Source organism: Gasterosteus aculeatus, chromosome 12, assembly GCF_964276395.1.
Source record: "Gasterosteus aculeatus chromosome 12, fGasAcu3.hap1.1, whole genome shotgun sequence".
Lineage (NCBI taxonomy): Eukaryota > Metazoa > Chordata > Actinopteri > Perciformes > Gasterosteidae > Gasterosteus > Gasterosteus aculeatus.
This window is the reverse complement of record NC_135700.1, coordinates 21,724,377-21,752,086: the sequence shown is the minus strand read 5'-3', so window position 1 is coordinate 21,752,086 and position 27,710 is coordinate 21,724,377. Positions and strand designations below refer to the sequence as shown.

Here is a 27,710-nt window from a genome sequence, read left to right as displayed (position 1 = left end):
TTTTTGTTGTTGAGCCTTTGTGGTGCTGCGCGAGTATTTTCTTTTTCCTGTGGGTCTGATGTTCTTTAGGGATCCTTCTTATAGGCGTCGATCGCACAGCTTCTCGGCCCGGGGAGTTTGTTTTTTTACTCATTTTTTTCTAAAAAAAAAAAAAAAAAGAACCCGCTAACAGACGGAACGTCAATGTCCTTTTCTTAAAGCTCCTGTGAATCGATATGTTTCACGTCAACAACAAATAACGACATGTAATTTGAAAGAGCTTTGAAATGATGCACTTATAGACGGACCCAAAAGTCGGGATGAGCACACACACACACACACACACACACACACACACACACACACACGAGAGAAGGACAAGAGAACAAATAGTCAGAAAAGTATGTGAAGGTTTCACATGATGAAAAGAGAAAAGGGGACGAGACCAGAGGCTATAAATGAGAATATTTGGACATTAACATTAAATGTTTACTCTTCCTACTGAGAGTTTAAAACCAGTGACGCCCAGAGACCATGGCGAAGATCAAAAGCAGCGATGGGAAGCGCCGCTATGAGACGAAGCACAAATCTTATCGGCTAACGTGGCAACTCACATTTAAAATAAAGCAACAGAAATAAAACCAACTACCCAAAATGGTTAAAATTTAAACAGTGATTCACCGACTAACAGGGATATTAAAAGAGGGAACCAGAGAGATTGTGCTTTATTTCCTTAATAGCCCCTATTTTGCTCAAAATGAAAAGAAAAACATTAGATCAGATTTGTCCAGTGCAATTTGAAAGCAGAAAATAACTTTTGTTGGGATATAATTTAATTGAACACCTTGAGAGCCTCACAGTTTGCTGCGCTGCCTTATGGCGTCTTGCATGGTGTCTTTGTCTCACTGGCGTCTTTTAGCCGCTGCTAACGTGTTTGGGCTAAATTATGAGGAGTGTATCGCACGACTACTCCGAGCCAATTGTTTGCATTCCTCGTTTGAATGACGACAGTTCACAGCCCCCGGGGTCGTTTCCCTTCACCCAACGTTGGATCAGTCACGTGGCGGCCAAGTTCTTATTTTAATTGACACCCGTGCGTCAAACGAACTTTTCCCCCACAAAGTCTAGTCATAACGAGTCCCTCTCCTCCGTCTGTCGACTTCAGCGCGGCACGTTTCCACAAAGGAGACGGACGTGGAGGTGCAGATGAGGCGAGGCGAGGCGAGGGGGGCGAGGCGGACCCGGGGAAAAGGACAAAGGGGCGTGGCGGGGGCGAACGGAGCGGCTGGAGGAGCCGGCTGAGCGTCTGAGGCCTTTAAGCGCTCAGGTGGGTGCAGCGGGCGGAGAGACGGGGCTTTGAGTTACTGCATCACAGAGCGACTGCGAAGTTGCTGACAATGAGAGCGTCGCTGGGACCCACAAGAAGAAGAAGAAGAAGAAGAAGAAAACTGCCGGGTAGGTAGAAAGAGGCTTCTTTGGTTCTATTCAGCTTAGCGGAGCATCAATGAGAACCGTCTCTCCCGTTCCCCGGTGGCCAGGCACAAGAAGAAGAAAGAAACACTTCCTTCCGCGGGTACCCAGAAACGCTTTCATTCAAGGAGGTTCTCACTTTGAGGATGAGGAGAGCGCAGGATGAGGAAGGATATTATCATATCGGGAAGGCAGCGCTGGCAGAGGAGGTGGGAGGGAAGACGGAGGGCGGTTTGATTGTCGCCGAGAGAGAGACGGGGCGAAGTTAAGAAGGGAGAGAAGGAATGCGTGATGGGATGTGGGGGGGATGGAGGGAGGGAGGGAGGGAGGCGGGTGCCTGTGTCATAATGGGAAAGGACCGGCATCGGACCAGAGCTCTAACAAGGCCTTCGGAGGGGATTGAGAGGTTCAGAACAAATCCTCGGTCACAATGGGGCGCTGCGAGCCAGTCAAGACTCCATCTGGCCAAATTTAATTACACTGGCAGTGTTGAGACTCGCACAGCAGCTTGTCTCAAAAACAACTCGGGCCCTCCGCGGCTCGGCTGAGCCCGAGTTGCATCCCAGTACCTACTTCATCAAAGATATTCACTAGTAGAAAAAAATGGAAGGAGAGCTTTGGAAATCATATAGATTTATTATATTTTGATTGAGAAATGAGCACATTTAAAACACCTGCCACCTCCACAGTAATGTTTGTGTCCACAACATGACTTTTTAAATGCATTTATTCATTTTAAGCGCGACTGTGATTTTCCCCCCCCCCCTCTCGTGCCGAGCTAATCCACAGCGCCGGCAGATCAGAAAACGGCCGTCAATAATTGCCAATGAGTAATGATATATTGTGTTGTTTTGGTGGGAGGACATTAAAACACCGTGTGCATGATTACACACCAGCAGATCATTTGATGTGATGATTGTCCTCAAATAGAATCACATTGTGCGGAAAAAATATCTAGATATAGTCATTCAAAATGATGGATCGACAACAACCATAGCAGTTAAATAACAATATTGTCTAAATCTATATTGTCTTAATCTCTGTCTAAATCACCTGTTAGTGTGTGTGTGTGTGTGTGTGTGTGTGTAATAAACAGTCAATCTTCTGCCAGAGACGAGAAGGTATCATGTAGATTACTCCTCATTTCCACCTCATAAATTAGCATGTTCCATCGTGTGGATTTGGTACACGAGCGACGTGAATGAATAGAAAGCAGGAACACAAAGTGAATAATCCAACAAAAGTTCATCGCCACGGCGTTTGACCGGTTAGGACAATTCTCCCGAATGAAAAAAAATCGAATTTGATTGCATATCACGCTCATGTTATAATATACTGTAATTTGGCACGGTGCTTACGTTAACATGTTAATATATACATATATACATATTACACATTACATTAAGTGCAGAAAGGCGCCTTATAATTTGAGGAAATTAAAAACACACAGGAGCCCATTAGTGCACATTAGTGTTACCCGAGTGTGTTCGAGGACGCCTCAGTGCGTGCAATGCAATATTTGCTCAGTCAGATCACTCCTCTGAGCTACGTATGCTACGCAGAGCATGTCATCGTGCCTGAGGGACGAGGACCGTGCAGCCCGTCTGCTCCATTCGGGCCGTCGTGTGCAGGTAATGTGAGAGGCGACTGTCGGAGCGGCGGAGAGAGAGAGAAAGGGGAGTGAAAGGCAACTCAGGGTCACCTTAGAAGCACAGCGGGGGCCGACACGTTTCTCTTCAAGAGTGGATCAGACAGGAGGCTCTTGAAGAAGAATGAGCGCACAGGCCGCCTCGTACACACGGGTGGAGAAAGGATTGTTTGCCTGAATGAAAGCAGCAAGAACAAGAACACTCCACCAGTCCTTGCATTCAGAAAACGGGAAAATAAAAGTGTGCCTCGTCTGCTAAATGTACTTAGAAGCACAAAGACATAAAGAATGTGTGTAATATGTGATTCCCGAGGATTTGATTTAAATCCATCTTGTGCACTGCTTAAATATTCTGTTTAACTGCAAATACTCAGTAAGGAAGCTAAAGAAGCTGTAGCTTCTGTTCCAATGGGACTCGTGCATTTAGCATCAAAAGCTTTTGAGTAACCAGATGCCTCTTTTTAACACATTTCAGTGCAGAGGTTTCATACTTTTTGCTCTTGTGCCCCTTAAAACTCAAGCAATACTGACTTCTGACGCCTAATTGCATCATCATTAGACCTTGTAGGGTCTCTCTTTTTTTTGATGTCTCTAATCTTAAGGATATTAAGAGGTCAGACTAAGAGGTCACAAAAAGAAAAGATAAGCAAAATAAGAGATTTTATGAAAATATTTTGACAGATTGTTTAAAATGTGTCCCTGAGAACATCTATTAAGCCCTCAGACTAACCCTTTTGGGGTCCCGAACCGCAGGTTTGGAACCAAGGGGTCTAGCTTTCCCTTCCCAACTATCTCCATCACTGCCATCGTGTATGAATTCTTTCTTTTTCTTCCGACTCCCGGCAAACACACAAAACCGGCTCCCTCGCGCGCACACTTGGAAATGCGCGTTCCACAGAACCGAAGGCCTTTGCTTTGAGCGGAGCGGAGGAAAATCAATGTTGCCCGCCGTCTAAAACAATTCGCACTTGCAGTGTGTCTCGGGGGCTCCAGGGGCGAGCTCGTGTCCTGCGGCCATCACATTCTGCAGAAGAATGCCTCCCATTGCAGCACATTCAATAAGACTCCCCGAAGAAAAAAAATAAGAAAAAAAAAACAGCCAAGGAGAGATAAGCAACGTACAGAAGAATAAGAGGTGTAGTTTGTGCGCTCTGGCTGCAGCTCACTTTACAGGCCCGTGCATTCCAGTTATCAGAGACGCCTGTTGGCGAAGCGCTTTGCGATAAAACTCTCGGCGCGTCGCTCAGTTTCCTCGCAACTCATCTGACACGCGCAACGCGTGGAGGGGTTATCTTGCCACCCCGAGCATGCAGGGGGATACGGCGCCTTATTCCAGCCATAGCCGACTTAAACCGGCAGTAAAGTAATCGCACACTGATCTTTACTTTTACTCCCAACTCATCAGCCGCCATCTGCAAACAGCTCGTGAGTGAGATGGGAATTTAATTTAGAAATTGGAGCGTGCAGTAACCGTGGTAAGGGAGTAAGGTTGTGCAGAAGGAAAAAAAAAAAAAGGGGGGGCCGCAGGCCAAAATGCAGAGGATTACAGACAGATTACCTGTGTTCTGACTCGTGGATGGAGAATATGACTCCTGACGTGGAGGACTTCTGCTGGATGGAGGCCAGGAAAGTGAACTCGCTTTTCCTCCTGAACAGCTGCACCACTCGCTCCGTGACGTGAGCCGGGGCGTGAACTGCTCTCCCAGCATCTGAAGGAATGAAGTCAGATTGAAGGGAAATCATGAGCTTGTGTAGCGCTCGTCACGGGCGACGTGCTGCGAGGCCGAACGCACAGTCACACATTAAGCCGTTTAACCGCACGCGGCCGCTCACCTTCACACTATGAAGGTACACATCGGGACTTCTGTCGGGGGTAAAAGTAATCTTTTGATGCCACTATTCCGATGCAAATTTATATTTAGACATTCACTTTTAAATATGTGTGCGCGAAAACAACATCATGTCGCTTTGAGGATTTTGACCTTAGTAAATCCATATAATGTGTCAGACTTTTTGCTTTAAAAGAGTAACACTAGACTGAAACAATAAGTGTATACAACATGTATTTATTTTTATAATGTATTTTTTTATGTAATAAGCCTTATAGTGGCATTAGTTAATGCATTCTGTAGTATTGTGTTAACATTCATGGTCCACAGAGGACAAATCTTTGACAGCTTTACTCTTCATCCAGCCCAAACAATAAGTCATGACTTTACATTGCGTCCATAATACACGTATTACTGAAGGACAAACATTGCATAAACCCTCTTTTTTTCACGCCACCTCCATGTTAATGCGCTAATTGTCACCATTATCCACATAATGGAAAAAAAAAAAAAAAAACAGGACCGAGTCTCTGCGAAGGTCAACAAGAGCCTGCGCGGCCCGTCGATCTGAATGTGAAGCTGCACGTAGGGGAGGAAATGGTGTTGACAGCGACCACGTGTCTGCGTGTGTGGATCCACACAGACGGCGGTACGTGACAGACAGTCAAGTGGAGAGCAGCCCGTGGCCGTCTCAGCGAGGGGCTTTTAAAAGTCCCCAGGGAGACGCCGACGCCGCCCCCCCGCCTGCCTTCACACTCAGCCTCCCTGCTGTCACAGCCTATTCCACGCAGCCCCTCGTCCTCCGGGTCTCCGACATGCCTGGTGCTCGAGCGTGCCATTAAATCGCAGGTTCAAGTCTGCAGAGAGACGCCGTTTTCATGACGTGATTTGCAATCTGTTTTTTTTTTTGTTTTGTTTTTTACCTTCACCCGACTAACAAGTGAGAGAAGAAATAGCTGCGTGGTTCACTTCGAGGTCAACGCATTGTTTTCGACGTTCATTCAATCCGATTTGGACAGCAGGTTTCTCTCCTCTAGTTCACGGCCTTCACAGCTGTTATGAATACAAACAAATTGTTGCAACGAGTCCCAAACAGGCCGACAACAAACTAAAACACATGCACGCGAATTAGGATACAAACGGGAGGTGAACTGCACAACTCATTGCCCTTCAAAGTAAACTAGCGGCTGGGAGATGAATGGATGAACTGGCTCAGATGAAGATATATTGTTCACTTCTGCAGAATGCCCGAACCAATTATTGGTATTTTCTGATCTGCCACATTAACAAAGCGAAGATCTTTATAACTTTAAAGAGTTAAAATAACTTGGTAAAAGTATAATTCAAATGCATTTTGGAAAAATACTACATGGATTCATAATATATTCACAAAAGAACTGTCTACAAACACTAGTATATGGGACGTATAATGGATTTAGACCTTCTATTTCCGTGTTATCGCACTGACGAAATGCAATTTCGTCAGTGCGATACGAATTTTTGCACTTCGAAGTGCAATTTCCTCGAAGTTTATTCGAGCAAATTAAAAAAAAAAAAATCACTTGACATTTGAAAATAAGTAGTATTTTCAATTCCAAACATAATCTGCCTTTAAGTGCAGTCTGCTTGAACGCAGACGTCTGGAACAAGAGTTAAAGACCAAATTACGCCTTTTGCTGTTTGACAAAAGGGCTTTAGGGCGTTAAATGAGACGCTCGCTCACACGGCCAAGATTACAGCGTACTGACCGTCAATTTAGCAACAAAAAACGCACAAAAGACCCCAACAATCCACGCGCCCCCCCCCCCCCCCACTAATAACGGTATGACGGAGCAGTCGCTGCAGACGTAAACAGACCCGTCTGCAGTGGGACGAGGACAACGGGTAGAGCAGGAAAGTTCGTCTCCCAGCGGTTCCCAGATGACGATCAGTGCAGCAGGCGGGAGCCAGCTGTCGGACACACTTCGCCCTGCGATTTTACAGCTCATCACTTCAATCAGAACCCTGCAGGTCCCCCCGCGGACCAGCCTCTCGCAGATGGCCGCTCTAACTGGCAGAGAGGAAGAGGCCCGTCAAGCCCGCGTGGACTCTCGGGCGTCCGGGGCCCGTGTCGCCGCCGGAGGAGCACGTTGCTGCACTCCAGTCGGGTTGTTTTGTTGCTGGGGGCACAAACCAGATGAGGGGGGGGGGGGGGGGGGGGGGTACCCTCGGGTGGCTACGCGCTGTTTAACTACACATCCTTTAAGCCCTCACCATGTTGAATAGACGGAACAACAATCCAAAAGCAGCGAATCCTCCGGTTGGGACTCAATTTCTGATTGTTCAAATCCTATTTTTTTGGAATTCATGACAAAAGCTTTGTATACAATCAGAATCAGTTTATTTTACAGCCTTTAATGTGGATGAAGTGAGTGCCGGGACGCGCCTGTTTAGCAGATACACAAACACACCAACTAGACTCGAGCGGCAGATGAAAAAGGATGTCTCTGTTGGACAGAAGTCCCATTGTTGCGCTCCCCACATTAACACATTCAGCATCACTGGCAGCGGATCAGAGGCTGCAGGGAACACCATTAAAAGGGTTAGCAAGAGGAAGTATTCTGGCATCGGTTGCAGACAATTAAACTAAAGCACAGTGGCGGACCGATAACGAGATAAAAGCTTGTTTTCGCTGGACGCCACAAACCCCCCTCAAGCGCCGGGATTCCTCCGTCAGTGGGAATTCTGCAGGCAGATCCCTCAAGCCCCCCCACCGGTGCCATCTCTTCCCCATTTGGCTCATCTTCATCATGATGCATGAAGATGAGCATGAAGATAGCTCATCTTCATGCATTATGAAGATGTACATCTGCCCTGATATGTTGAAGCAAGAACCTACACTACGCGCCTTTTAATGGCTTATAGTTTGATAGACATGATAAGAATAAAATCCACTGTGAAGCAGAATTGCAAAGCACATGGAAAAATAAATAAATCAGGAAACAATACAATAAAATTAGATTCTCTCAAACAAAATAACACAATAAAAACTATAAAATATATTTAAAAACCTTTTAAAACATCTGTTTCAAGAAGTAATTTAAAAAAAAACTATATAAATCCAAACCACATCAAAATAGGAATTGCAAAGGTTATGAAAGTGTTTGTATATCAGCAGCCATTTTCAGATGTGTTCGGGTCCCTCAGAAGGCAGTTTAGCCTTGATATAGTTGCTAAGTAGGCCATGCTAACTAGGTGATGAACCCAAACATACCTTTAAGTTACTTATGACATCGCTAAGCCTTCGCTCATGCCGTTCAGTAGGGGTCAAAACACTGAAAGGTATCTTCTAGCTAGCAAACCGACTCTAGTAGTGGAGGAGTGAACGGTAACCGAGGAGGGACGATATGTTCACATGGAAAAGCCCAAACAAGTCTCTATATAAATAACACTCTGAACCAGTTATTATAATAGCCATGTTGCATATTGGTCATTTAAATCTGCTAAAACTGGTAGCAGTCCAGCCAGTAGACCCGCTCCTCAGAGGGGGAGTTATTTCTTCTTCTCAGATCTTTATACTTATTTATCAAAATATCTTAAAAGAATTTAAATAAGCGCACCACAACCTGGGAACTCATTTTCCACTATACCGCTTATGGTGGCTTATGCAGGATCGTGGCAACCACGCATGCTTACTTGGCAACAAAAAAAAAAAAAAAAAGACAAATGCCAGCCCCTTCCGACGTTTTCTCTCTCTGATCCTGCGAGAAGGTCATCTCTACTTCCACAGCCCCCCCAGTCATCTGAATATCCACACATGAAGCCAGCCAGCCAGCCAGCCAGCACACAGCAGACCGTCCCTGAGGAGCTAGCCTCCTTTCCGCTGCTCACGGCCGTGAGGACTAAAAAAAAAAAAAAAAGCAGAGGGACCGGACTGCAGAGCAGGGGGCTGGAACTGGAACTGAAGATAAAGGACGGAGGCCTAAGTGGAAACAGAAGCCGAACCCACGCAAAACACTTCTCCATCACACGCAAAATGCAAAGAGAAACAAACAAAGAAATGCAGAAGATTAAAAAAAAAAAGTAACACATGAATGAATATATATATATATATATATATATATATATATATATATATATAAATACTGAAGAATGTAGTTTGAGGGAATTGGAACAGTCGCAACGAAATGGTAAGAAGTGTTCAACAAAAAAAAAAAAACAAAGGGGGGGAGAGAGTTCCATGCACGTGAAGCAGTCTTTGAGTGCACGTCAAGCAGCCCACAAACACAGACAAGCTCTCTGCAAGCCTCCCTCAAGTTGACTCGGCTCGCATTTGAAGAACTCCCCGGCTGCTGAAAAATTCATGAACGTGAATTGATAAAACATTGATGGTTCGGTTCAACTTTTCCTTCCTTTTTGCGAGTAGATAACCAAACTATACACACATTAAAAACCTGCTACTTCCATCTGGTAATAACCAGGTTGTTGGTGTTATGCGTCACGTGTCTAACCAGGCCCGCGACATGTGCCGAGAGGGATCGCTCGCCTCGCGTGGGCTCAACGGCGCCGAAAACTCTCCATCACGAGCCATCAGACTGAGTGCGCTCTGATTACAGTAAATACGGATAGAATGCAGAGAAATGACGCTCATCCATCTGCCGGGAGAGCTTTTGGCTGTCAGTTGAAGAACAATAACGCAAAGCCCCAACACAAAATCGTGCCGGAGGAATATTAGATCAGAGTAATAAACTTCCTATTTGATTTTCTGCAGGGGCCCAATCATTTGCATGCTGTATCTCTAACACACACACACACAAACATGCATGTCAGGCTGTGAAGCCAGTTATGAATGGTCGACAGCGTGTGTGAGGTATGAGAAGGATGGAATTTGGGCGGACTGAATCTGAATCTGTTGTGCTCATTTTGAGCTGCTGTATGAAATGAGAAAAAAAAAAAAACTGTAGGATGTTTTAAATTTAAATGAACAACTGAAATATTGTAGGTGTTACGTGATTATATCCATACTTGGATGCATGAGATATTTTGGTAAATAAATGCATTTGCTTTCTTTCAAAACATGATCATTGTGGGGCGGAGACGAGGCAACAGCCACTGGTTCTTACGAGTGAAGCCAACGCAGAAGTGTCTTAAAATTCATGCATAAAGCTGAACACACTTCATGATCCCTTCATCATTCTTGCAGCCTAAATATGGTAACTGGTGCTCACTGGCCGAGATGGCGAGAGCCAAATCGGCCGAACAAGAGGCCTCGTGTTCAGCATCCCAAAGGGCTCAGAGAGGTTGCCCTTGGTGGTGTTGCCACTGACTAATTCTGCCAATCCAGTATTAGGCCAGTAAACTTTGCATCAAGGCACCAGCTATATGCATGCATCGGTTTGCCAAGCAATAGTTCCAACATGTCATTTCCAGAGGACATATTGAAATGACATGTCCTTCCCTACTGAGCAAGTTTAATTCTATCTAAATGGTGTGTTTATTCAGACACGCCAAGACTTCTCTTGTATGTAGATATATGAAGGGTTTAAAACACAGGTCTTTCTGCGCAAACAGCAGCTGGTTTGTGGTTTCAATTTCAGTTTTTGGGTAAAAGGTGCTAGCTGAAAAAGTATTTCATCTTTATTTTTCACTTCATCGAGTAAATTACAGTAAAAGACAAAGCAACAAATACGATTCAATGATATATTTATTCAAGTCAAATAATACATTTAAATAAAAAAATTCAGAGAAACCCAAGAATTAAAATGTATCCTTCTCAACTAGAAATCTCCTTGCATATCGCGAGGGATTGTGTCTGTGTGTATGTGTGGTGTGTTTTGTAGGTCTGCCACCCACCCCACCACCCCCACCACTCTACACAGTCCTCCTCTGCTGCGGGCAGGTTGCACACTGCAGCCGGCTTATCTGCGCCTCAAACCACTCGCACTGTACACATGCAGCACCAGCGCACACACCCACACAAAAGAACGCACACTCGCACAGGGGGGAAAATAGGTGGAATTGAGATGTGAGCTAATTTGAGTGCTTTGAGGTGCGGTATCAGTATCCGCCGGGGGGCCTCCGGTGGGCCCGCTGCTGGCTCACGGCGAGGGACCGCACCACTGTGGAGCCGGGGCCCCCCGCAGGGACCCGGGGAAGCCCGAACGGAGGAGCCCTACACACGGCAACTCAGCCGAGCTTACCTCCACCCTCTTCCCCCGCAGCGCTCGCTGGGTCTGAGAGAGGAGACGGCGCCCGCCAGCCGGCACCCAGTCGTGAGCGCTGCTTACACGGCGATCCGTCTCAATTAGCCACGCTCCGCATACTTGAAAAATGCAATGCCAGTATAAGGATAACGGCGGCCATTAGCTCGGTCCTCCTTATATTCGTGATGAATCATCTGCTGAGGGTTCTAAACCGGCGCGTGGTTAAATGTGGAATAAAGCAACAAATCGGCGAATAACCTCATCATCGCGTAGTCATGTTCACGGCGGCCTCCTCGATCATTCTCTCACAGCCACAAGCTGACAGGCCCCGGCCGCTTCCCTCTGCACGGGCCCTGCTACGTCCGTTTCTCCTTTTTTTTTAAAAGGAGAGAACGAGAGGTGGGAAGGAAAAAAAAAAGCGATGGCGGTGGAGCAAACAAGTGGTGCGGCGTGGGCAGCATGCAGAGCTGGGAGATACGATCAGGAGAGGACGTACGGGGAGGAGACGCGCGGAGAGATTATACAGCCAAAGGTCACTCAAGGGCGCTTCGCTTCTCTCCCAGAAAACAACAATTACATTCTACGTGTTACATGTTACGTGTGTGTGTATGTGTGTGTGTGTGTGTCCGACACAAAGATCTAAAACTCATAACCGTCGTCTGTACTTTATCAGAGCCGTAATGAAGGCCACTCCTCCTCGCCACGTTTTGATCCCGCAGCTTCTTCACAGAAAGGAAGAAATTCTCAAGACATAACGTGACTTTAGAAGGCTTTTACTTTGAAGCAAACAGGAAGTAGCCTGACATTACATTACATGTCATGTTTCAGTCGCTCTGTCCTGAAACTCTGTACAATAATCATAATAATATGATAGTTAATGGACTTTAAAAAGGAAAACAGAATTAGAATACAAAAAAAAATGGAGATTAAAAAGTAGAGAGATTTTAGGTCTTTAGGCGGGAAACATTTGGCTAAATTAATTGGCAACATAAACAGGTCAATAGTCGGAAATGGAGAAGTTACGGTGGTGGATATGTGGGGTGCATTGCACTATTTTATCTGAAAATAAATATTTAGGGTCCAATTTGCAGCATTCAACACTGTGGAAGTGGTAAACCTTTCTCTTTCAAACTTACGGTAGCGCGCTAGCTATCGCGCAACCCTTTGAGCTGCAACGAGTCGGTATGTGAAAACATTACCGCCCCGCGGGGGGAACGATCGCAGCACTTCTCCACACAGAGGAGCGAAACAAACAACACAAGCAGCTCCCTCGCTCTCTTATCCCAGCAAACGGCGCATCAATTCAGAGCAGAAGGGAGGCAACTCATCACACGCAGGCGACTGGAAATGCAAACCAGCCTCCGCGCGTGGAACAATATCTCCGTGTGTACCCCTCGACACGTGTCAGCGAGAGATTATTCACACGGGACCGCATTAGGAGAGGCAGCTACCGGGTGGAGCGACAACAACCGTGTCGGAGTTGATTAGGAAGTCAGAAGCGGTGACTTATTAAAACAAACGGCGCTCCAGATGTTTCCCCCCCGTCTCCATGACAAACGTCGCCCGGGTTGCACGAGCGCAACGCAAGCTCGATACCTCTCCGTGGCCTTCCTCCCTGTCGCAGTTCCTTCCTCTGGAGGGCCTGTCACGGTGATGCACGAGCATCCCCAAGTCACCCAGCGCGCTGAAGTTACAGCTTCACTCTCAATAAACCGCTGCTGGGAGGCTGTAAAGTTATGCTGTCAAAATGTATTAGGCGCCATTTAGGCACGTTTGGTATTCGGTGGAGGCACTAAAACTTTTTGTTGTGTTCTAATGCTGAAAAAAAATGAAGGAGATTTTTCATTCGCTGATCAACAGACTGATAATCATTCAGCCAGTTGCTGGGCAGAAATGTCAAACATCTGTAAGCGTCTCAAATTTTCAGATGTGGCTGCATCCTCAGTCCGATTCGATTTTGGTACAGTTGTTTTCTAGTTCTTTGAGAAAATAGGTACAATAGTATGATATATATATTATTTCGTAATTCCAGAAGCGTAACCACTGGGGGAAGTTGGTGGCCGCGACGCAAATTAAATAATGTTTGGTTTTGAAATGTTGTTTGGACAAAATGTGAGTGGAAAATGTCACTGCGCTTTATAAATATGCTGATGATCCTCTTTTACATGTATTTTATTCATAGTTCTGGATCTGAGAAGCTCTCTGACCTTTTGTTTTCACATTCTTTTACTTATTTCCAAGGGCTCAAGACCCTGGTAACAAGGTAAAACTAGTCCCGGACCGCATTTAAATTAGATTGGGGGATGTTGGACTACATGTTAATAAAAACAATATACTAAAATCAGCTATGGAATGGAGGTCCACACGCGGCCGCAATGCAGAGCTACTGTAAGAAAAGGACTGTTTCATGCGAGTTGATAATAATGAAGCCATGTCGGGGTGTTTACGCACTAGCATCCATCATATCAGCAAAAAGGATTTCTGCCTCTTCCGACCCATGGAGGTCCAAGGACACGCCGAGCTGATGAAACCGAGAGGAAACGCGGCAGCAGACCTACTACAGGTTAAAAGTCAGAGCGTAACTAATGCTAGGGCAGGTGGAGGAAAACCACCACACTTCAACTCTCCAAACAGGAGTCAAACCACTGACCTGCGCAGGCCATTGTAAGATCACACAAATTAGAAAAATAAAAGCCAGTCTGAGAGGTGTTTTAGTCCCCACGGAGGACTTCACCCCCCCCAAATCTGAGTCATTCCACATTGCGCGTCCGCAGATACAGAATCCCGAGTACACTCGAGTTATCAAAGTCAATCCAATGTAGTCTGAATATCTCTGCATTGCACATATGAACTAAGAGCCGCATCCACAGCGTTCCTGAATGTGTGTTTTTTCATCGTCCATCTTTTGCTTGTGTTCCATTAATAAATTAGTATTATTGGCGTCCTGCTTGCCGGGCTCTGCCCGCGCAGTCCTACATGCACCATTGATGGCTGCAAGAAATAAAAATGAAAATACCCGCCCCCTGTGTAACTTGAGACTTGGACATGCAGGCCTGTGTGCATCTGTGGGTTTGAGAGGACGCTTAGATACAGCAGAACTCGCTGTCATCTGCGGGAGTCACACTTTGGTCCTACGACACGGAACAGTGAAGGAAAACAACCAAACATTTTCAATTCTGTGTTTGTTTCTTTTCATGTTGCATCACCAGCCGCCATTTTTTTAAGTTAAAGTGATGAAAGGGCTGAATATGGCTCCTCCGTTGCCGTCGCAGCCCCTCTCCCTTTTTGCAGCTCCCGGGTCTCTTTTCAGAGACGAAACCGAAAGACATGAAAAGCTTTCTGTCAGGACGAGCAGCGGCGTCTCTAACTGCGTTCTGCTCTGCCTCTGCGTCTGCCATGACTAAAACAAAATGACGGCTCGCCCTGCGCTGCAGTCAGCGTCTGCATTTTTTATTTTTAAATCCAGCGTCTTTTAATCCTTTCCTGGAGAGGTTTTATTTTTCCTTTTGCTCCTCACTAGTGCTAAAGATTCAAACGCTAAGCTAATAGAGCCTCAGACCTTCTTACACACACACACACACACACACACACACACACACACACACACACACACACACACACACACACACACACACACACACACACACACACACACACACACACACACACACACACACACACACACACACACACACACACACACACACACACACACACACCACTTTGTCCTCCACAAAGGCTGCAGAAAAACTGAGCACTCTGCCACAAATGTACATGATTTAACATTTAATTTGCCATTTTAAGTGTTGCATCCATCCATCTTCCATTTAACTCACACAAATCAGTAGAGGATGGTAGAATTTCCAGGTTGCAGATTTAAAACTGGGATCACAGTTCCATTGTCAGACTCAGTTTCCGTACATGTGCCGTATGCCAAAATGAGAACAGTGTTCTTCATGTTTTGCCGATTGATTGAGTTTAGTTCAAAGAGAATATTATGGATGAAAATAAAAAGTGAAAAGATTGAGTATGAAAAACCATTTTCCTTCTTGGAAACTAAAAATTCTTCTCAGTGGACGGAAGACATCAAAGGAGACCGATATATCACTGATATTATACTGCAATGTATATTATCAGTATATGTCACATCCATATTGACATTTAGATTGTCATGACTTACATCTGTTCATCCTGTGTTTAGGTGTGTTCACTATTTGTCCTGAGAATGAGTCGACTGCAGACGCTGGAAACGTATTGGTCAAAGGCTCATCAGTGGCAGCAAACTTCCCTGACTGCAAACCGCGTTGGAAAAAAGCTTTATTTTAGTAGACTTTTAGTGGACTTGCCAATATTATTCACTAATGATTGGCAAATAGATTCAGCGGCAAAAAGTGCAATCGGTGGAACTAAAAGTTATTTTTGCTCCCTCTATGATTAAGACAACCCTATTTTGAATGATCAGTATACGGGACGATACCATCATATTTTTATGGATACGTATTTGATAACACAAAGCTTCTCAAATCTGTTTCTTTACTCTACTTGACTGTTTTTTGTTTAGGTCGGCCTACTAGGGCTGCACTCATTTACAATAATCTACAGCGTCACCATGTTGCTGCATATCCAAGTGAGTACTAGTGTGTGAGGGAAAATAATTATTGGGATGGCAAGTTCACGTGGGAACAATACACTCATATATATTAAAATCATTCGTCATCCTGTCTCTCTACCTCTTATTGGCAAAAAGACGCCGTACTGACTGAACACACAATTTGGGCTGTATAACAATTATCATACCCGGTAGATTTCCTTATAGACGTGTCCATACACAAATACATACAGTGGGGAGAACAAGTATTTGAAACACTGCTTTTCCCACTTACAAAGCATGTAGGAGTCGTAATTTGAGTGAGTGACAGAATCTAAAACAAAAATCCAGAAAATCACATTGTACGATTTAAAAAAATATATTTTGCAGTTTATAGTGTGACATAAGTATTTGATCACCTACCAACCAGTAAGAATTGCGGCTCTCACAGACCTGTTGGTTTGTCTTTAGGAAGCCCTCCTGTTCTCCACTCATTACCTGTATTAACTGCACCTGCTTACCTGTCTAAAAGACACCTGTCCACACACGCAATCAAACAGACTCCAACTTCGCTACGATGGCCAAGAGAGAGCTGTGTAAGGATATCGGGGATAGAATTGTAGACCTGCACAAGGCTGGGATGGGCTACAGGACAGCATGCAAGCAGCTTGGTGAGAAGGTTGAGAACTGTTGGCCCAATTATTAGAAAATGGAAGAAGTTCAAGATGACGGTCAATCTCTCTCGGTCTGGGGCTCCGTGCAAGATCTCACCTCGTCGGGCATCATCATTAGTTTCGCCATAAATTAAGAAGTTAGAATATTCATGTCAGCAAAACGAACAGAAAATAAATTCTGACGTTCTCCAATAAATTCAGCAGTTTTGCCCTCAGAGCAGCTAAACTGACAAATGTCTGAGATCCAGGTTCTTCAGTTTATTCAATTCTACACACAAATGATTTGAAACTAGTATGTAGATTGTCCATAACAGGCTCAACATCAAGCGATTGGGATGGCTAAGACTATCTGATGAGTGTAGTTGTTATGATTATTGGTCAACAAATAGTGAAAAAAAAATAAGTATGCCAAAGATTACAAAAGCACTAGTTGCGTAGAGACTTCATTTGGTAATGAAGCATTACGTAATCAGAAACATTTAATTGATCCTAAGTGAGATGTTTGGTTATTTCTAGATGATATTAGACACTTCCAACCCTTTCCATTTGGGTCACACCTCAAGCTATTAGACAAAATACCAACTCTGACACTCCAGATAGCATGTAAGGCGTGTTTTTAGTGGCACGAGAAACGAGCAAGAGAACCATCCGCTTTAAACAGCATTGGTCACCAAACACACAAACACCAACCCACTAAGCCAAAAGTGACACGGTGACAAACGCAGCCACTAAGGTGCATAACAGGATGCTGCATCAGTGTGACAAGCAGCAAATGTTAGCTAGCGTCTAACAAATGCGTTCTGTCAGCCTAATGGAAACCAGCAGAAGTGCGAGTGGTGGCCTCCTCCTTCTCCCCGTTTGTAACCGTTTTCCTAAGAGCAGGCAGTGCTGAAACTTTTCCCAGCCTTCCGGAGATATGTGAGGTCTAATTTGCACTTGAAAGAGGGAAAACCTGCTTGATGGGTTTGGCGAGGCGTTCGCATGGCAACAGCCAGCCGCTCGCCGTTTCCTGCGGGACGTTAGAGGCTTTAGCTTGAGTTTTAAAAGGTTCTCCGGGACACAAGTTGCCTTGACGCAGCCACAGAAACCATCTTATTGTTGCGAACGGTTAATCTCTTAAATTCAACACATTGTGGGAGATGGGCTCAGTGCTACTTAAACCCAACAAAGGCTGTCAATAGATACAAAATTAACGAATCAATCGCACATTTTGAAAATTAATTAATCTCGATTAATGGGTTGTTGTTTTTAAAGTTTTTTTCTTCTAAAGGCCAAATCTTAAGTTATTTAATTGTTAATGTTATTTTAAACACACACATTAGATCATCTTCAAGGCAGAATTCCACCGGGTGGAATATGTTGAACTAGCAACTCTTTCAGCTATCTTACCCTAGCAGCTAGCTTAGCATAGCGGTGCTTAAAGTGGCCAGTTTTGCTTTCTCCGGTGTAACTGATTACAGCTATTTCGTTTCCGCGGTCAACTTACCTTTGTTTACTTACTACTAATCAACTTTAAAAATGTGCATTCTAGATCTGTTAGCTATCAGTGACCAGATGTATTGGTTGGAAACTCTTAGCCTATAACAATAAACTATAGCTAAATCCTTTACAAATGCATTTCCTTTGTTTAAGTTCATATTGACATAAAAATATATCACTTCTGATCAACATTTCACAGTTCATCCAGCCTGTCCTGTCTCCATGTGTGGTTGGTCACATAATGTGTCGTAGCGTTTAATGATCCATTTAGTATCAATATATATTACGGTGTGAACAGCACACAATGTTCATGCTTCTCTTTGATGAGCGACGTCAGCTAGAAGCTAAATAAATGTTTTCGTTGGCATTGAAGTTGTGACTGCTAGCATAGAATGTATGCTACAGCACATCCTAGCGCTACCAAGGCGTCATTAGCTGTAATTAGTCGTAACAGAGCAAATTTCAATTCCAATCTATGATGGGTTGTAAAGCCATCGGAGTGAGAGCGAATGCAATTACAGCGCGACTATGATAGCATCAAAACAAAGAAAATGGCCGCAGGCAGGACAAAGCGTGGCTAATTATGCCGGGCTTCTGATGGAGATAGGAAGCTGCCGGAGGCCCATTCTGGTGCCTTCCACAAACAGTTTTAGGCAGCGATAAATAGGCAGAGTTTAATTGCTCCACGCTGAGGTTCGCGAGCCGGTTTACAGTCACGGAGGCCGTGGAGTTGAAAACGAGCGTGTCGTATTGAAGATGATATTTCTCTGCGTGTGATAATGAGCACAACTATGAAATGATAATGTGTGGGTGCAATTCTAAACTTGAAACTAAGAGCAAAAAAAATAATTTGTTGATGCTTAACATATTTAACAACCACGTTTTAAAATCAATACAAGGACTTAAATGATACCATTGTCCTTTATTTAATTTTTTATGTTTATCACGTTTCTCAAAACATGCTGACATTTTAAACAATCGTGTTCCTTATACAAACCGAGCATTTTTCTTTGCAGTAGGGATGTTAAATATTAACCTGTGCCATCACTTAAACAATACAAAATAAATAAGCTGGTCCACCTTAAAGCCAGAGTGAAAAAAAAAAATATGTAATCTGAAGATTTTGGATAATGCCCATAAAAACCAAGAGTTTGGAAGAGTGAGTGAGTCTCACAGTTTGGATCAGAAACTGAAGAAGGCTGCTTCACTGTAGGGCTTCAATGGCAGAAACAGACCCTTTGCTGTAAATCCCTGCTATCAATCGTGATCCCGGCAGGCTGCGATACACCGTACCAATTATATGGATTTTAGGTCCGGGTGTGCCAGGTGAGATCATGTTTCCCACATCCAACTGTAGGCGCTTGTTCCTCTGCAAAGTCTTTAATTAAACAGCAGTGGAGGGGGGCTGGGGCAAAGGGGACCACGGCTGTCCCTTTAAAAGATATCGCCCTCATGTGCGATGAATAATTCAGATAGAATAATTCCACTGAGGTCCCCGTGAGGTGGGACCTGTGTCTCGCCTCCTCCAGCAGTAGGACAGCGAGGAAGCTCATACATAAAAGATGAAAGGTCTGATAGCCTCATTGGATCCAGCGGCTGGGACTGTACGCAGTAGACTTTAGAGTCTAGCTAAGCTTGCAGCTTGTGAAATGCCCACCGCCTCTCGGGCCCGCCTGCACGGGGCTCTCACTGTAATATCTGTGACAGCCCAACTCCGCTCCGTCGGAAGGGCAGGTATAAATAGCAATAAGATGGATGCAGGAGAGAATGCAACTTCAATGAAACCTCCTCCGTTTCTAGCCAATCCACTCAAACCCACAAACAAATCTGGGTTGGCTCACGCTGTGCCGTTGCTCTGTTTATGTTCAATCAAGATTTTAAAAAAAAAAGCTTGATGACCCATTTACCCCTCTTAAACCACCTACTGTCCAATTCCTCTGCAGCATCTGCAATTGTGAGCTAAATCTGGCTCTTTAATTTGCCATTTTCCTTTTCCATTTGTGCGTTGCATGCAGCTCGGTCTCATTTCCACCGCGAGGGAACAGACGAATCCATTCGAGTGGAGCCAAAGCTTCCGCCTGCCCAATCGCCTGACACAAACATGATAACATTTCACTTGAGCACATCAAAAAGGTTGCCATTTTTGGAATTTTTAAAACAGGAGTAACGTGCGCGGCGCTGATATGGCAGGAGGGAAGGAAACCTGCACTGACACACGGCCTGTGCCGTTAACCTCCTACCCTCCTCGGTTACCCCAGAGGGGAAATCTGCTATACTAAAAAGACGTGATGGTTGAAACACTGTGGTTCGAGGCGGTTGTCTTTTGATTAGCTGTCAAGAAATCTATGTGGACACCAATATAACTGGCGATCAAGTGAATCGTGAACTCTATCGGCAGCGTCGATGGATTAAGTCCCTGTTGGTACCAAAGTGGGCCATTGAGGTCTAAAACTGGACTTTGACACAACGGTTGACAAGGAATCACAAGCAGACAGTGGAGCCAGAAACAGTGCCTGTTTTTTTTTCCTTTTACTAATCAGTAACCTGTGGTTGTAGGAGTGACATTTCGTATGAATCAGCCAATTATCATTAAATGAATAGATTAAAACGATGGTGAAACACATGAAAGCAAGGCACAGTGGGCCGGCGTTTAGCGGGGCATCAGATCCGAGCTCTGATTGTTGGGAGATGACGGAGATGGAAACATACACCATTACAGATGATTAGCTCTTCTTTTCAGTGGATTCAAGGAGGGTAATCATTGTAATCAATCGCATTGCCTCGATTCAGGCTTTAATCGCATCTGCAATTAGACACGATCATTGTTACCGTTCCTTCGCAGTGAAAACACTCAGTCGCTGAATTTTAATATTTGCATGTATTAATTGTTTTAGTCTAAAAGTGGTCAAACACTTTTATGTGTAACTAAACAGACTGACTCAATACTTATCAGCAAAAAAGGTGTTAACTTCTAACGCAAAAAGATGGAGTGGAAGAATTGTGATTTTGGCAGCTATTCTTTATGCTGTGCCTTTAGACAAAAATGTGTATTACATTGAATTTCATTTAAGTCATTAAAAGGTCCCGTATTTTCTTTTTAGTCAATGAAAACTGTCAGTTTTAATCAATAGAGTTTGGTCATTTCTTTCAGGGAAAATGTTGTCATTCTTAAAGTTATGTTTTAAAGCTGTTTTGGATAAATTTCCTATATGAATCAACCCTCTATACATTTCAATTAATTCATTCAAGTCAAACCATCATTTTGTCACTTGCATTAAACTCATTTTACATGCTTCTACTTTTACTACAAAGCCCATTACCAGAGATAGCTGAGAAAAAAAGTTCTTCAACGCTATGTCTCGTTGCATTATTGTTGCATTCAAACTTTAAGGTGATATTTAACTGTGCAGGTCATCAACTTAATTTAAGTTCACATTATTTTGAACTTTGGTCACGGTTTTAGAGGGCGGGGTGGTAACACAGAGGCTCTGAGTGTTTGTGTGCTTTAATAAAGTGCCAGGAGCTAATTTTTCTTTTCAACTGTAAGTGATTGCAGGAATTGAGTGATTTCAAAGTCTGATTCAAACACTTATTTTAGGTGACACAAAGACGGGTTTTTTCTCCACTTACAACATTAAGTGTTCTAAAATAGCCCAATGACAGAGGCAGCTGAAACGTTTTTAGACTGATCTGTAGTTCTGCGATTACAAGTCTGCTTTGTGAGGCGTAATGGAAAATCCAAAAAGGCTCCCAAATTAACCAGACTTGAAATTTGAACAGAAATCTTCGAGGTCGCTAGCCGTAGAATCACCAGTTTGCAGGGGCGGCTTCATATCACAGCTCCATGGATGAAAGCACCATTCAGGGACGGGCTGTTGGACTCGGAAATCTGGAACACGTGGCTTTTAATTAAACATTCCTGTCCCTTGATTGCAGACTGGCCAATCATAGCCCAGCATCAAACCGCCAAAATACAGGCTGTGATTCATCGACTCTTCACGGACTCCCTTGCAGTCGTTTCAGATTTTCTTCATTGTCAGGCTGGTTTTGTGGATTTAGCACATTTTCATCTACGTTATCCCTTTTAAGAAAACCAGGGAACTAATGGCTACTGAATATATGCACATGCTGTTTTTAAGTGTTAATGATTGTAACTGAATAATGACCCACGCGGATTAGTAGAAACAGAGTTACAGTGCCTTCATTTCGTCGTCGTCTCTCTCGCAGCCAGCTGACGATTGGTTGACTTTTAAATTGCGATCAGCAGGCTTATCTATTTAACCGGTTTTCTCTTCTGAATCTGTTTGATGCATTCATGCATCATGAATGCATCCTCCAAAAACATAATGTAGATCCCTCTATGTGAAAGTATTCTTCGCTATTTCAGAATCTGATCATGCAGGCGAGTGCATTTAGTGGCAGCCTGGACTCGAACTCTGCCAACTCTACAGAGCAGCAGGGGGCTTGGATTTCCTAAGGGTCAATTAAAATGATAATTGGAAACATTATATTTGAATTAGAGACAGTCGGTGGAATAGGAAACAGATCAAATAAACTACTACTGCATTTTGATTGTGACAATAAGGCAAGCTGTGGAACTAATCCAAATTTGCCAGGAAAGCACATGCGCTCAAAAAAGGTTAGAGTCAGCATTCAGTAGTTTAATCATATTCAAACAAATATAAGTTAATAGGCAATGTGACTGGAACACATCTGCAGTGCTTTTTTCTCTGTGCACCATCATTATACATTTTGAGAGAGAGATCCAGAACAGAGCTAATTACAATTTGGAAAAATCTCCAATTAAGCTCACTTATTAAATCAACACGTTAAACAGTGTTTGTTTAATCAGCACAAAAACCTAAAATGTGATAACAAATTGTGGTTTACACACACGTTCCTGTAAAACATTTTGGTTTCTGTATTTGGAGTAAACAAACCAGATGTGTTAATGATTGAGTTTCTTTTGAGTGTAGGTTCACTTTAAAAAGGACTAACATGACATTGGGACCACAAGAAAGCAACATTGATGTATACGGTGTGTGTGTGTGTTTACAGTTTAAATGTACACTTACTCGCCAATCGATACATCTTTGAATCAAGATTTCCTACGATGGCTTTTGAGAACGTGAAGCTGTTACTTTCAACTGGTTCTTTAATGTTCCAGCTGCGGGTCTTTATCTGACAGTCGTGAGGCGTTGAAGGGTGAATTTCCACTTCAGATGAGTGGGAAAAAAGGTTTCGACTGGAATCAACAAGAATGTGGATCAAACGTTAATTAAGGAGCATTTCAGACCTGAAGACTGCAGAGTAGTTGTATGTTAAGGTAAATGGGCCAACAGGCTGATAAGAGGTGTGATGATCGATCTTAGGGATATCAACTGTTTAACATGAATGATTTTATATAAAAGATTCAGTGGGATTTATACAGACCAGACGGGTTTGTCTGTCTGATCTATTTATTGGAACAGTTTTCAGAAGATTTAAATAACCTGGAAATTATAAACTTTTATAATTAGATGTAGCGGTCTTGAATCTTATGGTAAAATAAAAATGTAGTAATCTTAACTGACAAAATAATACAAAAAAATTACGCAATATCACTTGAAAATCAATAAGCATATTTTTACTGGTCATGTGACAATTACCTAAAGGAAGTTTAATTCACATAATACCACACAATTAAGACCAGTTAAAAAATAAGATACATAAAAATACAATGCTCTAACCAAACAGAAAATATATATTAAGTGTTTTAATTTTATACAGGATAGAAGAAAAAGTGATATTTATAGCTAAAAAGTACAGTGGTCATTTTAGGGCGTCACGGTCAGTTTGAGCTAGTCGCAGACACAGTCTGACACGGTTCCGCAAAGTTTAACTTCATCCAACTACAGCTTGGTCTGAAACAGACCCATGAAAACACACAACAAACAAACACAATTTTAAAAAACAGATCCAAACAGGAATCCCAGGACCAACAAGACACACCCAGATAGAAAATATAACACTAAAACCGGTTACAGCACGAAGTGGCACCAATTAACAAGCAATCCCAGTTCAAAAGACTTCACACGATTCACATTAACACTCCAAAAACACATTTCCCCGTTAGGAAAGGGAGGACGTACCAGATGATCAGAGCTGACAAAAAAAAGTGCTTGGATCCACTTCAAGTTTTAGACAGAGCGATGTCACAATTACAGAATCTTGCAGATGCCAATGCCGTTGAAATCCAAAGATTAAAAACATTAATCCCATGCACTTCAACATCACTCCTTTGTCAACGTCACTGTCCTTTGTAGATTCAATAACAACAATTCCTGACTTTTTCCCTGTTTTTACAACAAAATAACGTTACAATCTACAAAACACTCATTTTTTAACCTTTGCATAAAGCTGGCAGCAAAGTATTGGTTAAAAGACACAAATCGAATGTACGGGTTGCACTGAATATAATAGAATTCTGTATTTTATGCAACACCATTTTATCGTACTCCCTATAGGAACTGGGCATCATACTAGCAGTCTGCTGAGGAAAGCCAAGTATGATCATTGCCAGCGTCTTTTTGAAGCCATTTCACTCTGAACCAAACAAAAACGATCAACAGATCCCAGTGACCCCCCCCCCCCCCGTTCCTCCCCTCCCTCAGTAGGGTACCGAATTACAAACCAATCATCGATATTAGAATAGCTCAAAATCCAAACCACCGTTGGAACAGAGGGGAGGTCTGAATAATGAGGTTTACAATCCGGGTTCAAATGCAGGCTGAAAAACTAGGTCAGCCCGCTCGCAGACAAAGTAAAACTCCGTACAATACATCACAGGCATTCCCACAATCTAAAGCAATCACCACAAAAAAAACAAAAAAAATCAGGGTACTACAACAGATGTCGTATCAATTAGCTGAGCTTCGTTACCCCGCTATCGCAGTGCGGGGATTGTAGTGTTTTTCGCTTTCTTTTCAATTTCATACACGTGCAGATAAGGACCCATTTGTGGGGGGCTGCACTTGTCTGCCTTTCGTTGATGGCACTGGTGCACTACCCAAGTCCAAATGTAAGAGAAAAACAAGCCATCTGTTCCAGACCGGAGAGACTGGTCCCAGAGTCCAGCCAAATGCGCCGCCGGATCCCTCGCTTTCCCTCCCATTGCTGTTGACACTAATTACAACACTGGCCTCTTTTCTCCCAGCCGTTTGATGAGCATTAGAATATGTTCCACCACAATGTCCGCAATCAACACGGGTGAAATATGGCATCGAGTTCAGCGCACATGATTGCGCACAGCACACGTGAATCCTCTTGAATAATCACTGACCCAATCGAGCGCGGCTTCAACTCGGCCGGTGATCAGACCGTTTGTTGCAACCAATTAGGACATCGACCATTCCGGTTTTTTAAAAACAACTCGCAGCAGCTTTGGCTGCAGTTGCGCCGTGGAGCCATCTGGGTCACAGGCCAGAAATGCATCACACGGGCGGGCAGAGTGTTAAATAGGTCACAACACAATCCCCCCCTGGTCCAACACCCACAGGTCCGGGTTTCCTGCAGGATTAAGAGTCCTGTTTCCCCACACTATCTGGCTGCTGCACCTCGACCCTTGGAGTCTTGAAACCACGGGGACACCAGCTTGGAGTGGGCTTGTGTGTGTGTGTGTGTGTGTGTCAAGTAAAAAGTCAGGCTGTGTATCCCTCAGGGCCTCCAGCACTGGATCTTGGACAGCCTCAAATCGACGGTCGCCCAAGCAGCAACCTAAACTTCATTCACACAGAGCCAGTGGCGCATTGAGCCAAGCACTCAAGGGAATAAAGCCACACACAATCATCCCGGTCGTATTCAGCACCCTGCGCTGCTTATTTGGGATTTAAGCTGCCGGTGTTTGTGCCAGTATCTTTTGAATATTTCCATGCCAGAAAAGTGAAAAAGACTCTACATTGCATTTTCGTCCGTGTTGGTAAAAGTCAGGATGAGAACATATTTCTGTATTTGCTGCAGCCAAGCAGGAAACAAAGCAGAAGCACACGGCAAGAATCAAACAATCCCAGTGTTTCTCTTGCGCGGTCGGCCAGAAATCTCTATAAGTCTTCCCTCTTTTAGGGGGAAGACTTCTATATAAGACTTCTACTCCCATTGATCCTCTGCTTAAGTCAGCTCCCCTAATAAAGTGTCCTATCCAAATAGTAAGCAAGGTTGTCTTCTGATACACAACATCAACACAGCCCTTACTCGTACCCACAATTATCATAGGATAGAGTTGTGTTGTTGCGTTGCTTTGATGGACCGAAACTAGCCCTTTGCTGTGCGCCCTTCAGGGTCCTCGCACATCACATCCACCGGTCGTTGGGCTCAAATACCGGACGCCGTTTGGAATCCGGAAAACACTCCACAGACGAAGGCGCCCACGTGGGTCCAAAAAGAGCATCTGCTGCTCGGGACAAATTAAACGTGGAGTTAATTATGAGAGGAGGCTCCCCGGAGTGCCGCCTCTCTGCAGCCCGGCTGCCACTGTGTGGCACCAGAAAAAGGTGCGGCGCCGCGCGGCAACTACGCGAAACACGGGGCGCGCGCTGCGTGCGACGGCGGAGACAAAGGCGTTTGGGGAACTTGAGCGGCGCGACTGTAGCGACGGGAGGGACTGCCGTGCGTGCGTGCGTGCGTGCGTGGGTGGGTGCGTGCGTGCGTGCGTTACCTCGAAACAGGAAGGCTTTGGTGCCGTTGTGGAGCCCCGCCACCTGGGTAATTCCATAGGTGGCATTTGCCAGGTCAAGTTCATTGATGATATCGATCTGGTAGTCCGGATCGGATCCGAAAGCCAGAGCTGCGGGAGAGAAATCAAGGTTATGAGGGAAGGAAGTTCGTGTTAACAGCCTGCCGAGGGGAAACCAAGCGGATTCCATTTCATAAGACTGAGATGATCACGGAGTTAAAATTGCTATAGTTGTGTGTCTGTGTGTGTGTTGGGAAGGGGGTCGTAGTTTGTCCGCAGCCGACACCTGTGTGGGGCCAACGTGCGCATTGTTCTACCAAAAAGAAAAGAACGGTATGCCGGTTTTTCCTCAAACATCAACTCAACAAACCGCACGTGATTGGAAACGACGCAATTAACCGCAGTCCGGAGATACCAAACAAATCGGACTCTCTCGCGGTGCAAGCTGCAAACTGAGGAAGCGGCGAATACGCAAAGAAAGGCGCGCGTCCCCCGCAGCAGAAGTCCCTCTTCGGGGTAAAACAGACCGCCACGCGCCGTGTTCTTACCTGGTTTGGCGTAAAAGCAGAGGTATAACAAAGCCACGTAAATATCCATTTGTGTAAGTTGCGCTGCACAGAGTCCTCAGCCGTGCGCTCCGCTGCGTAACCGCACTGTCACCGGCTCCGGTCCGTCTGGCGCTGTGCGCACCGCTCGCGCCTCGCCTGGATGCGGAGGGGCGGAGGGAGGGGGGGAGGAACGGTCCACATCACTATAGTGGGGGAGGGGGGGGGGTTCCTTGGTGCACAGAAATGTGCGTTTACATTGTTTGAATGCGTGCAATCAGTCCCCGCGTGGCATCAAATGGAGGACGCATGCACGCGAGTTGGCGATGTATTTTAAACCGGACAGCAGACTGAGCATTTGAGAATATCTTCACCCACCAGTCTGTGAAGTTTCCCCCCCGGCTCAGGATACAGAAACTTTCAATTTCGGAGGTGAGAAAAGAGGCTTTTCAGGGGAAAGAGTGGCGGATATGGGAATTGTCATTAACAGAAAGGTGTGCTGCTCTCACTTGTCACAGATTATTCAAAGAATCTTCAGTCCCACGGGTTCATTAACAACACAGCAGCTGACAGTAGAAGCAAGTCTATCATCTAAATGGAGACACC

General features: G+C 44.5%; 1 protein-coding gene across 1 annotated transcript in view; it reads right to left on the bottom strand.

Annotated features, from left to right (window-relative positions):
- The window catches only part of LOC120834739 (protein kinase C-binding protein NELL1-like), a 143,771-nt gene extending 116,506 nt beyond the window's left edge, over nt 1–27,265 (bottom strand). The window contains exons 1-3 of the mRNA XM_040202963.2: nt 27,108–27,265; nt 26,542–26,670; nt 4,656–4,806 (exon numbers count right to left, since the gene is read on the bottom strand). Coding sequence (XP_040058897.2) covers nt 4,656–4,806; nt 26,542–26,670; nt 27,108–27,156 — 329 coding nt within the window. The 5' untranslated portion in view covers nt 27,157–27,265. The remainder of the gene's footprint in view (nt 1–4,655; nt 4,807–26,541; nt 26,671–27,107) is intronic.
- Between the last annotated feature and the right edge of the window lie 445 nt (nt 27,266–27,710).